General features: G+C 49.2%; 1 protein-coding gene across 8 annotated transcripts in view; it reads right to left on the bottom strand.

Annotated features, from left to right (window-relative positions):
* Window positions 1–5,501: 5,501 nt before the first annotated feature.
* Window positions 5,502–12,182, bottom strand: part of SEC22C (SEC22 homolog C, vesicle trafficking protein) — a 37,059-nt gene continuing 30,378 nt past the window's right edge. For all 8 annotated transcript variants that reach the window (XM_045037789.1, XM_045037786.1, XM_045037788.1 and 5 more), the window contains one exon: window positions 5,502–10,680. In XM_045037789.1, the coding sequence (XP_044893724.1) occupies window positions 10,480–10,680 (201 nt within the window). In that variant the 3' untranslated portion in view covers window positions 5,502–10,479. The remainder of the gene's footprint in view (window positions 10,681–12,182) is intronic.

Genomic DNA, 12,182 nt, shown 5'->3' with positions numbered 1-12,182 from the left:
AATGTAGAAAGGTCTGGAGGCATGCAAGTGAGGGCACACTTCTGCCCTGTGGTAGGTCATACTACCCCAGCTGCCACCTTGCAGGAAATTACTGTCAACATCCTAGTTGCACATCCATTAAGCTGTGACAAGAAAATGGAAGGAACAGTGTCCTGCTGCTGTGAAAACTCCTGTCTGCCAGATCCCAGCCAGCAGCCACCACACTGCAGGAAGAATGGCCTCCGCCTCCCTTCTTGTCTTCCAGCTCTCTCCTGTGGTGCTTCCCTCTGGTGGGGCCTAGGTTGCATCCAGATCCCCAGCAGCAAGGGGGCGCTGGGAAAGGTAGTCCTCAGCATTCCAGCCCCTGCAACACACAGGAATATGGAAGGGGCAGACGGGGATGGTGGCAGCACAGAGGCTCAGGTGGCCTTGTAGCCCGTGTCACCAGAAAGAGCCTGAGATAAGAGTCTGTGATCAAGAAATAGGAATTGGGGACAGAGAAGTGTGAAACAGGGAAACGGGGAAAGCCAAAATGGTGGTGAGTTATTGCACTGGTCACCGGTGTGGCTACTGGGACCCTCTATGAGAAACAGGCAGGACTCGCCTCAGAAGAGTCCTGAGGGTCAGGATTAACTGCTGGTTCCCACCATCTGTCACTCCAGGTCTGCCATGTCAGTATCGTCATACTTCCACGCATGAGTTGTCAATGGGTTCCTGCAGGTGTCCCACACCATGGCTTCGGAGGAGCTCTGGGCAGAAAGTGATAGATGAGGTGGGGAACAGGTTTTTCCTGTAGAACTGGAAAAAGTAGGTCAATAGGCTACAAGGCAGCAAGTCCAGTACGTGGCCTCCTGCCGGCAGTGCGACCCTCTGTACTAGGGTCTTTCCACGGATACTCACTGCGGCCAAGGTATTCATAGCCGGTTCTCTTGGCTGGGGCCCCAGGGCCTGCCCTGGCAAATCCGGCCCCGCCTTGGCTCACCCTGGCCCCTCAGTCACGCCTCTCTCCAGCCCTGGGCGTGAGCTACCCTCACCTCACCATTAACCATGGCCGTGCCACATGCCAGGCCCACCGGCTCTAACTCGGCCACCTTCCTCATACCCTTTGGAGCATGCAAGAGCTTCTGGTGGGCCTGCCAGGCCTCTGGGAGCTGAGAGAGGCTTGGTGGTGCTCACTACAGCCTTCTAGCCATCAAATCCACCCATCTACTGTCTTTACCTAGTGGGGCCACCTAAGGGGCACAGGCTGCTTGGGAGACGGATTCCAAATGCGGAATGGGACAGACACATGCCCCCTGTTTTCGCTTTTTAGGGTTTTTCCCCCCTCTCAAGATTTCATCCCAGAGGATGAGACCATGACACGTCTGAGAGATTCTTCCCCTTCTCGGTCTTGCCATTCACCAGCTTAAGGTGGGCTTTCCACCCTCCTCCTCCATCCTTCCTCCCGGTTTCCCGAGAAAGTGTCCCCTGAGTCATAATGGTGGAGTGGCTACTAGTTTCAGGGGTTGGGAGATGAGAGTTACATTGGTCCGATATTTTCAAAGTGTGAACGCCATGATATTCATTCAGCAAAGAGTCACTGAGCCCTCACTGTGTGCACGGAGGGACCAAGGCACAGGCCCCGCCCTCACAGAGCTGACCCTCTAATGGAGGAGTCAGAGGCATAAATGGGGAAAATTACACGAGGATGAAAAAGGACAGCGCAGGGAACACAGTCAATAATGTGATAATGTATCGTGTCAGATGGTGACCACACTTACCGTGGTGAGCGTGGAGTAATGTACAGAGATGTAAACCCACTATGTTGTACCCCTAAAACTAGCACTGTATGTCAGTTACACTCCAATAATAAAATATAGAAAAATAACCTGTTGATGGTCACACACAAAAAATTTTAAATGAGGAAAATTTCACAAGGAAGAAGACAGGTTGAGGGGCTAGAGTAAAGGGGTGCTCTGTCAGTTAGGATGGTCAGAGGAGGTCTCCCCAAGGGGTAACAGTGGAATAGGAGCAAGTCATTACCCCATCTCGATAATCAAGAGGATTTTAAACCACAGATACCAGAGCCAGGGCCCGAGACCTTAAGGACCAGGTCAAAACAGGCAGTCCCCTGCCTCTGCAGCAGCAGCCTGAATAGCATGTGAGGAGAGCACGTACCGGGGGCCTGGGCCTCACTGCCTAGCCCAGGGCTCGGGTGCTCACTGCTTCCCGAGTGACCAGGACGGGATGCCCGCCTGGACATGGGGAGGCTTGTTTCTTGGGCCCTCCATTGCAACAGTGACCTAGGCCCACAGACTCCACCTGGGTGTGGGGACCAAGAGGTTCCCCCCCGACCCCGCCAACCCCAGCTCAGTGTCCTCAGCGGTGCCAAGTGACAGAGAACAGGCAGCTCTTGAAAAGACTAATATTTACTCTTCAACTGGGAGCTGGCACAGGCCGTTTCCTGCGACTGGCGTCTGGCTCACCCCCTGGGATGGACACAACAGGAGGCACCCGGGAGACAGGCAGATGTCCCTGCGGACACCAGCACCCAGGATGAGGCAATGTCGCCGAGACGGGGACGGCATGTGCCGAGGCCCCATCCCACACAGCTCCGCTCCGTTTGCACACCTTCGTGGCGGAGCGCTCACGATCTCCCGGAGCCCTGCTGTACGGCCCTGTGAGAAAGTTCACCGTACTCTTAGCCCTGTGTTCCTCGCTTCTGGCCACTGCTCTTACCCCTGGGGCCTCAGAAAACGTGCCTGGAATAACCCCTCAGGGCCATGGTGGTCCTGGTTAGCTTCACCCTGCCGGCCCCAGCCCCCTCGGCCTTCACTTCCCCAGGCACATGCTTTCGGCTGTCGCCAGAACAGACTATTTCTGGGGTGGGAGGAAGGACTTGCCACCGGGGGCACCTCCGTCCCTCCTGCAGCTGTGTTCCTTTTTCCCTGAGAGTCCCCCGTGAGAGTCCTTCAGCTGAATGCCTCATGTGGGAAAGAGTCTCCGCCAGGAAACTACTGGTCAGACGGCGAGAATCTGGGAAGGATAGAGTCCCCGGTGGCCAGAGCTGGCTCACCCATCTACTTTCCCCTCTGGAGTCCCCTCCTCTCTGCTTTCTGCCCTTCCCCTTCCGCCACGTGTTCCAGAAGCGCTCCCTGACCATTACAGCCCCCGGCCTCGGCTTCAGTTCCCCCACGTCACCCACTGGAGAACCCTGGGAGCTCAAACACCCTGCCAGCGTTTGGGGCTAGAGCCCCGCAGAGGCAGGCCTTCCCAGCCTCAAGTCCAGTGAGGGCTGGGCACAGCGGGGGCAAGACCCCCGGGGGCAATGCAGGCCCCCTGGTTCACCCAGGGCTCTCAGACCTGGATGCTGACCCTAGCAAGTATTCTTTTCTTTCAATTCCTTATTGTCTCTGCCCCTAACTCCCATGCTCCTGGCCCCTTCAGGCCACCACACGGATGTATTTAACACGTATCTTTTAGCATACATTCTTACAAAATACTTTATCATTTTGTGTGCGTAGATCTCCAATCATATAAATGTTATTTTTCTACTCAGTTCTACGTTTTGAAGATCCATCCATGCTGCTACATCACACCAAGTCTGGAACTTCCGCCTGCTGTGTGGTGACCATGCCGAGCCTGCGCACTTTACCTGTCCGTGCGTGGAAGACACACGGATTGCTTCCTGCCAGTACAGATCATGCTTCTGTAAAACCTAACTTCACACAGGTCCCCTTAAGGATCTGTGTGAGAAGTTCCCAGGGACATATAACCAGGAGTGAAGCATCCACATCATGAGGCCTGAGCCCACTCAATTTGGGTAGGTAGCCGAATTAGTTTTCTAGGGCTGCCGTGACAAAGTACCACAGACTGGGTGTGTTAAACAACAGAAATTTATTTCCTCACCGTTCTGGAGGCTGGAGGTTGGAGAGCAAGGTGTCGGTAGGGTTGGCGTCTTCTGAGGTTTCTCTCCTTGGCTTGCAGATGGTTGCCTTCTCTGTACCTCCCAATGCACACACGTTGAGGTACTGGGGTAGGGGTTAGGGCTTCAACATATGCATTTGGGGAGGGCACTGTTCAGCCCACGACAGGGGCACTGCCTTTCAGATTGGCTGTGCATGAAGTCCTATAACCACTCACTCCCTCCAACATTCGGTGCTTCCTAAGTGTTACCAAACTAATAGGCACAAGGTGACATCTTACTGCTGTTTTAATAGGTACTTCTCTGTTATTTCTAATGATTTTACACATCTTCCTATGCTTATTCGCTTTTTGGGTTTTCTCTTCTGAAAACTGTTCATTGTTCTACTGAGGTTGCTGTCTTTCTTGCTGACTTACAGGAACTGATTGTACATTACTGGCTTCAGACATTCTAAGTACCTTCTCCCACTCATTTTCCCCGTGAAATCTTTATTTGTATGCAACCAAATTCATCAATCATTTTGCCTTAAGCGTTGTATCTGTAACATTTTTATTTAAGAGCACTTTCCCATCCTTGGTCACAAAGATACTTTCCTTCATGTTCTTCAATGAACTTTATCGTTTTTGCCTCGCACATCCGACCCAGTGACCTCTTGGAGCCGACGCCACAGAATTACGCAGCACTTCCCTGCCAGGCGCGGCCACAGAGACCCCTTCCTCTCTGAGCCTCACTCCTCCACTGGCACTGCTCAAGGATGCTTGGCAGTTGTCTGCTCCCTGGCCCTGTCAGGGGGTAGAGGCCAAGAAAAAGGAAGGCAACTCTGCAGCCTGAACCGGCACCCGGCCCTCCTGGAGCCGGAAGGGCATCTTTCATGGGCCAAGATCCCCCTTCACTCTTTGTGGTGCCGCCGATGGCACACAGTACCTTGTCAACAAGGAGGTGGAACCAGGTGGTGGCCAAAGGCTCTGCCAACTCCCAAATCCCAGAACCCGGTAACTTAAGAGTCTACTTTGGAAGTCTCTGCCCTCCCCCAGTCAGGACAGACGGTGGAGAGGAGCTTGGACCATGCATTCCCCACTGTGCCTCAAATATGGGCAGAAAATTGGTGCATCTGTTTCCATTCTGGGAACTTCGTCAGCTGCTTACAGGGAGGACCTCTGTAAAAGGGTGCAGTCCCTTGGGCCCCGAGCCTGACGACCGGCTGGCAGCTGCGCCTCCTGCTGGCCATTCTGCGGTGGGGCTGGTCCTGGGAGATGGAACTCAATGGTCCCTCAGAGCACGGCCAGGAGCTCAGAGCCTAGAGCAGGGCAAGTGCCCGCTCACAGGCACACAGATAAGCAGGGGCAGAGCCTGCATAGAAGGCGGGCCTCCCAGCCCCCAGGGCTGCTCTGTGACTGCTATGTTGGCTTTTCCAAGGTCTTTCCTGGACCCATGATCGCTTTCCGGAGTCTGGGGGTTGGTGCTAAGGACTGAGGCCTGACACCTGTCTAGACATTGGAGACGAGGATGTGAATTCCACTTCTTTCGACACCCCCCGCTCCATGATGCCAGGCCCACATCACACCCTCTAGGAAAACGGACCCAAAACTCAAAATTTTTTACACAAATACACACAACGTAATAAGCACCTTAGATTTATTGTCCTCTCACTTCTGAAGCCATGTTATTTAATTTATATATACATAGTATATAAATGGCTATACAATATTCTTTACATATATTAACACAAGTTTAGGCTTTACTACTGTGTGAGAGTTTGTTAAAACATACCCATCATTTATTCAAAATAGATCTTTGTTATTACATGAAAACAGTAAGAAGCTTGTGCAACATGGACAGCAAGCATTCAAAACGCATATGTGAAGGAAATGATTTTGCCCTGGCTAAATCAGTCTCAATCTTTTACGCTCTTAGTAGAAAAGTCTATTAAATGAAACAGAATTCGGGGGAGGGGGGGGTCAAGTCGTACAAATAATTCATTAAATATACTTCTGAAGTAACCCCAGAATCACAGAAGGGTTAAAGGTCACACGTACCAAGCACAGGTTAGAAGAACAGAATGGATTTGATAATTTGACCCGAAATAAAAGGCGCTTGTGAGCCGCGGCTCTGCCATCAGCACACACGGACAGATGTTTCTATATCCGGCCATTCCCAGGTCTTACTGACAAGCCCTTTTCCACCGGTTCCCTGCCAGGACGTTTCCCCAGCAACCGGGGTCTGACATCACTGCTCCCAGACGGGAGACTCAGAGCTCTCCCCATTTGGCTCAGGGATGGACTTGAGGTTTGGTTCGACCAGCAGAACCGGCCTCCCTGGATGCCGGAGGGCCCAATGCCAATGGTAGCAAGAGCTCTGTGACTGGAGGGCAAGAGGCACGTTCAGGGGGGAGAAAGAGAGGTCACCACCTTTCTAGACTGGAAGACTGAGCCCATTTACCTAGCAGGATCATAAAAGGCCTGTCTTTGTAAAACCTGGAAGACGCGGCTGCACTGTGCTGCGTAAAGCGTGAACTTCCTCTCACCGGGTGAAAGCCTTTTTCCTCCTGCACGTGAACAGGGGATTCACCCACTATTCTCCTCCACTAGGCTTTTCTCCTCATGACCGCATGCCGGGGGAGTAGGTGGTTACCACCGCTTCCCAGCTGAGGACCCTGTCCCTGCGGGCAACTGCCCATAGTGGTGGAGGCCTGAGCAGGAGAGTCAAGTCTCTCTTCCTCTACCGTTGTTCACACTCACACACACAGTGTGAGCTTCCCTGTGCCTGGGCAGGATTCTGTGGAGGAACGTTTGAAATGTGAGCAACACCAGAGCGGGGTGCACATCTGGTCCCTGTAAACACTCCCATGCCTGCCGGGCCCCACTTGCGCTGCCCCGTGCACGCACAACAGCAGGCTCCTGAGGGCCACCTGCCCTGCATATTACAGTGAGTGGCCGATTCCTTCAAGGAAAAGCAAACAGCAGCCCTGGATGAAGGTGCAGCACGTGCCCCCAACACGCCAACTGCTTGAGGGCGGCTGCTTGAGGGCCCCCAGCTCTGCTCCTCACCTGTCTCCTGCTTGCTGCACCCCAAACAGCCGGCCCTCCTGGCTGTCGTCTTTGCCGACCCTGGCAGTGCTGACCGCCAAAGTGCTGTTGCCCTCTGAGCCCCGACTCCCAACTGTGTGCCGCAGCTCCTGGGGGGCACGGAGGAAGAGGGCCGGGCCTCAGTGCACTCTGCTCCGCCCCTGAGCTCCTGTACCCACCTTATCAACTACAGTGAAAGACGGCTTTCCCCACCCCTCCAAAGATTCCAGTTTCAGCCTCTGTTTCCAGGGCTGCAATGTGTGGGACAGACACGGAAAGAGGCAGAAGAGTCCTGGAGAATAGGGGCACCTAGGAAAATAACAGGGAGCTCAAAGTGAGGTGACAGAAATGAGATTGTTTTAATTTCAGCACTCCTCCTAACACCCTTTTTCCGACTCCTTAAGGAATTTTAAAAGGTTGCTTCACAATGCCTGTAACACAGACCACAGGGGTGCAAGTCTGAGAAGCAAAACCGGGAGCCTCCGGTCACATTCCTCCCACCACCAGCAGAGGGGCCTCTAGTACTGAGAGGTAATGCCACCCCCAAATACACCCCTGATTGTCTCCTCCCAGGAAAAAGAAACTCAGGAATGATCCTTATCACAGTAAGGCTACCCTAGGGAAATGAAACCAGAGTCTACGTGTTTCTCTCACCTGCATACTTGAGGAAGGGAAAACCCTGTGGGCCTTGGCCCCATGGCTGGGAAACCCTGGCCAAGAGCACTGAGCCACATTCCAAGCCCGATACAGGAGATGGGAATAATGCACTCCGACGTTCAAAGATCTTGCAGTATCTGATCCCAGAAGGCACTTTTAAGGTTTGTTTTCAACATTATTTCAACTATTCCCAGATCCACCCCTGCGAGGTTGGTTGGGCAGGTAGCACTGAACCATTGGGAAAATAAAGTGCGAGAACAGCAATGAGTCCGTGGGGTAGTGAGGATAACTCCTGCGACGTGGAGCCACCTTTCTGGCATCAAGGATGACACAAGGGGCCACAAAACCCCAAGCCTGAACCAGGTCAACCCTGAGCTGGGATTTCCCTTGGACAAAATCCCCAGAACTACTTCTCTGTCATTTGTCTCTTCCTCCAGTGAATGAGGCTTCTTTTAGCTGGGTTCCAGGTGAACAATGTTTATGCGGTTATTATTTTGTACTATTTGTCCAGTGCATCTTTTCCCTCTCATTTGCAAAAACCAATCTGAAACCCCATGTAGATGTTAACTGATGAAAACCACATTCAACCAAGTGTAGACAACATCTCCACCAGTGCAGGAAGTATTCACCAGGAGGGCCTACTCTTCAGGATAGTTCTCTACTGCCAAATATGGATCACAGATTCTGCCCCCGAGAGCATCTGGGGTATAGGGCTACAAGGCAATAACACATGAGCTCAAAAAATATTAATAACTCACTTATAGGCTGTGCTTACCAACGTTTAAAGCCTTTTTTTTTCCTTTTTTTTTTTTTTTTTTTTTTTTTTTGGTACTTCTACTGTACAAAGACTTCTCTTCCCTCCTTGGCTTTCCATTCTATTTTACCATCTCTTCAAAATTATCTCCCAGAGAGCCTGAAGATTCGCCTGCTGGGTATGCAGAAAATTACGAAGACGCAACACTGATAGAGTGACAACTGTGCAGTTGACATCTGAGGATATTGCCAATATAACTTTCATATCAAGATATTTTGATTAAAAACAGAAAATTGTATTATAAGAAAATTACTGTAGCATCATTTTCCCAACAGTTTCCAGTCACATAAACTTGTTTTTCTTAACCTGATACCAAGGTAGCTCAGTAACAATGCACTACCAGTAACAACCAAGTACAACTGAGTTCCCTAAAATAATATTCTTGCTTTCCCTACGTACTCAATAATTCTTGTGAAGCTTTTCAACTTTTAAGATCAAAGTAGGATTATTTTAATTTATCAAGACCACATAATTCAACCCAAAATATCCCACGCAACCGTCAGTGAGCTATTCAGATTCTAGACTTCTACCAAGAACAATCCAAAGAGGGGCGCCTGGGTGACTCAGTCGATTAAGCGTTCAACTTTAGATCAGGTCATGATCTCACCGCTCGTGAGTTCGAGCCCCACATCAGGCTCTGTGCTGGCAGCTCAGAGCCTGGAGCCTGCTTCAGATTCTGTGTCTCCCTCTCTCTCTGCCCCTATCCTGCTCACGCTCTGTCTCTCCCAAAAATAAAATAAACATTAAAAAAAAAAATCAACAATCCAGAGGGCAAACTCCTGAAATGGCCTCCTAAATGTACTGGACAACCCAGGCTGAACTTTCTGGAGACCAAAAGGATCTTATACAGAGCCTCTTTTTGGACAACTGTGATCAATCACTATTTTAACAGAGAGAAGAAAAGTAACTTTTCAGGGCATGGGGTTTATTATATCCTTATCCTTATGAAGCTTGAAAAAAAGTTAACACCTCCTTAACTCCTGTTCATAAAGAACGAGGCCCTCCATCTAATTAAGATGACTGGAAGAGGGGTAGAGGAGTAATTAACTCAGGAGGTCTTCTGGGAACAGGTACACAGGGTCAGGCATTCATCATCATTAAGATGACAGGCACTCAGCTACCATGTACAAGGCTGATGACAAGGGTTTTTTTGTTTTTTGTTTTTTGTTTTTTTACTACAACCTGCATCTGTAAGGTGCCACTGTGTGAATCCATGTGACTCACCTACTCCTGTCTGTGGCCCCACCGCAAAGAACCCTGAAATTCTCGGGCTCATAAGCTCATCCTCATGAGCTTATGATCCAGTAGCACTGGTTACTCAATTTTTTAAATATTCAGATATACCCTGCAGACAAATACAAAACTTTTCTGTGCCCACGCAGTCCCACCACCATAAAAAGTTATATACAAATTAAATAAACTCGACTTTCTTAACCATTTTCTCAGCTTGAGTTTGTCCTTTCCCCAAATGAAGATAAGTTCAATTTATATCCAAAATACATTTAAATATTCTAAAGGTATCGTATCAGACCTAAGTTATCAAAAAATGTAAACAAAATTTATCTAGCTTATACTTATGAACCATATTTTAAAATGTTTAATTCACCCTGTATTGACCCTCTACAAAAAACTAACCAAGTCCCATTTAGACTGAAAAGCTGATGTGGGTTTTAAAGTGGTTCCTCAGAGACAACCGCCAGTTACTAAAGCTAGTGTTATTGAATCTAGTGGTTTATTGCATCATTCAATTTAAAAGACCAAAATAATTCCATTCTGATCTTCTAATAATGCTCCTTCTGAATGAGCCCCCAGATTCTGCTGTCCTAAGTAAATGTGCTGAACTGGAGATTCCGCCATGATGCCCAGCACAAAACTGGGGCTGGGGCGACCTCGTGTTTTCCATCGCTCCTGTTAAAAATCCCCAACTTTCGGTATCACTCTGGTTTGGTCGAAAGGAACTTCAAGGATGGAAACTCGAGGTGAAGTCGAGAAGCAAAAAGGGAAACAGAGGTGACTCTCACGAGAAAACGAAAGGATCCATTCATCACATGATGTCATCTTCATACTCCATAGTCAGACTGCTTCTCCTGAAGCTGCCTGGTCAGTATCTGATATGAAGACAGAAAAGCCACTCCTATGTGGAAAAGGATCTGCCAGAGGTTCCTTAGCCCATGCAGGTACATGTTGCCCAGGCAGATAAAGAGCAGCATCAGCACCACCTTCACAGTCCTGGCTGGACTGTAGAACAGGTACAAATAACACTGAAAAGATACCATAAGAGGCAGTCCAGTCAGAGAGGAGAAAACAGCCACAGGTCCGATGCAGGACTCACTTCCTACACCTGCACACACTGTGTCATCTCACACACAGTAGCTCATTAAACTGAAATCATGACAATGGAGCCCGGCCTTGCCAGGTGAGCTGCTGTTAATCAAATCACTGGATGAAAGTGGAGACCCAGAAGAGACAAGAAAAGTGGAACAGCTGTCACAGGGGGAATTAGAACATGACACTCTTGAAAACATTTAAGAACTACAGACAGAAATGCCCAGGCTGTGGGCTGTGGAAAAAGAAGAGGTGCAGGTGAGGGGAAGAGAGCCAGGCCAAAGACACCCCAACAAGAACGGCTGGTCTCCAACTGGACTTTTCCTTCCGGGGAGTCATGACAGGTAGGAAAGCCAGTAAAAGAAGCCATGCTTTTATTATTTGTTTTTCCGGAGTTCCAACGACATCAGGGACCAATGTTCCCTAGACATCCTCCTTATCGTGTCTTCAAAAGCATCTCTGACACAGGGAAAGGTCTCACAGCAGGGAGGGGGACTAACATTTTGTGTAGGGCATTCACACAGAAAAGAGGCCATTCTTGTTCTACAAAAGCTAAAAGTAACTTTTTGGTTCAGTGTTTAAAAAAAAACAAAAAGCACATTCTCAAAACACAGAGCAGTTCGACAAAGGCTCAAGCTCCAGTGGGAGGGAAAGAGTTCCCCACCGAAAGAGCTACCCAAGTAAGAATGCAGTTGGGGGAACGAAGGCCAAAGTGCAAGATCCCTGCAGCCCTGGAATACAGGCTCTCGGTACCTCAAATGGCAACACTCGAGGCTTGGGACACTTGATTTCTAAAAAATGAGTGCATTTTTGGTCCTGGGTTGAAAATTTCTTTTCCCACAATCATGTCACTCTTAAAAAATAGACCACTCTGGGATGTATGTGGAAGAGAGAAGAAGCGTTCTTTGAGAAAATAAATTTTAATTGAAAGGAAAAGAAAAAAAAAAGCTTAAGAATGTAGACAAAGTACTAAAATCTGAGCCTCTATGGAGGATGGGGAAAGAAAATTACAGGTTTTTTGTTTTTTTTTTTTTTACTAGAATTAACTCTACCTACAGAGGGTTCAAAAGCTCCATTTTACTCTGCCCTGTAAGTATGCAGCTTATTTGAAAATAACTAAACAGTAACCAGGGGCGCCTGGGTGGCTCAGTCGGTTAAGCAGCTCAGGTCACGATCTCGAGGTTCATGAGTTCAAGCTCTGCGTTGAGCTCCATGCTAACAGCTCGGAACCTGGAGCCTGCTTCAAATTCCGTGTCTCCCTCTCTCTCTCTCTGCCCCTCCCCACTCACACCCTGTCTCTCTCTCCCAAAAACAAATAAATCTTTTAAAAAATCTGAAAGTAACTAAACAGTAACCAACAGTAAAAACCCACTAGTTAATGTTGTAATGTTTGCCTCGTTTCCTAACGACAGATTTGAGTCAGATGGTATGACCATTA

This window comes from Felis catus, chromosome C2 (genome assembly GCF_018350175.1).
Source record: "Felis catus isolate Fca126 chromosome C2, F.catus_Fca126_mat1.0, whole genome shotgun sequence".
In the NCBI taxonomy this organism is placed as follows: domain Eukaryota; kingdom Metazoa; phylum Chordata; class Mammalia; order Carnivora; family Felidae; genus Felis; species Felis catus.
The sequence above is the reverse complement of the archived record's forward strand: the minus strand, read 5'-3'. Positions and strand labels throughout refer to the sequence as shown.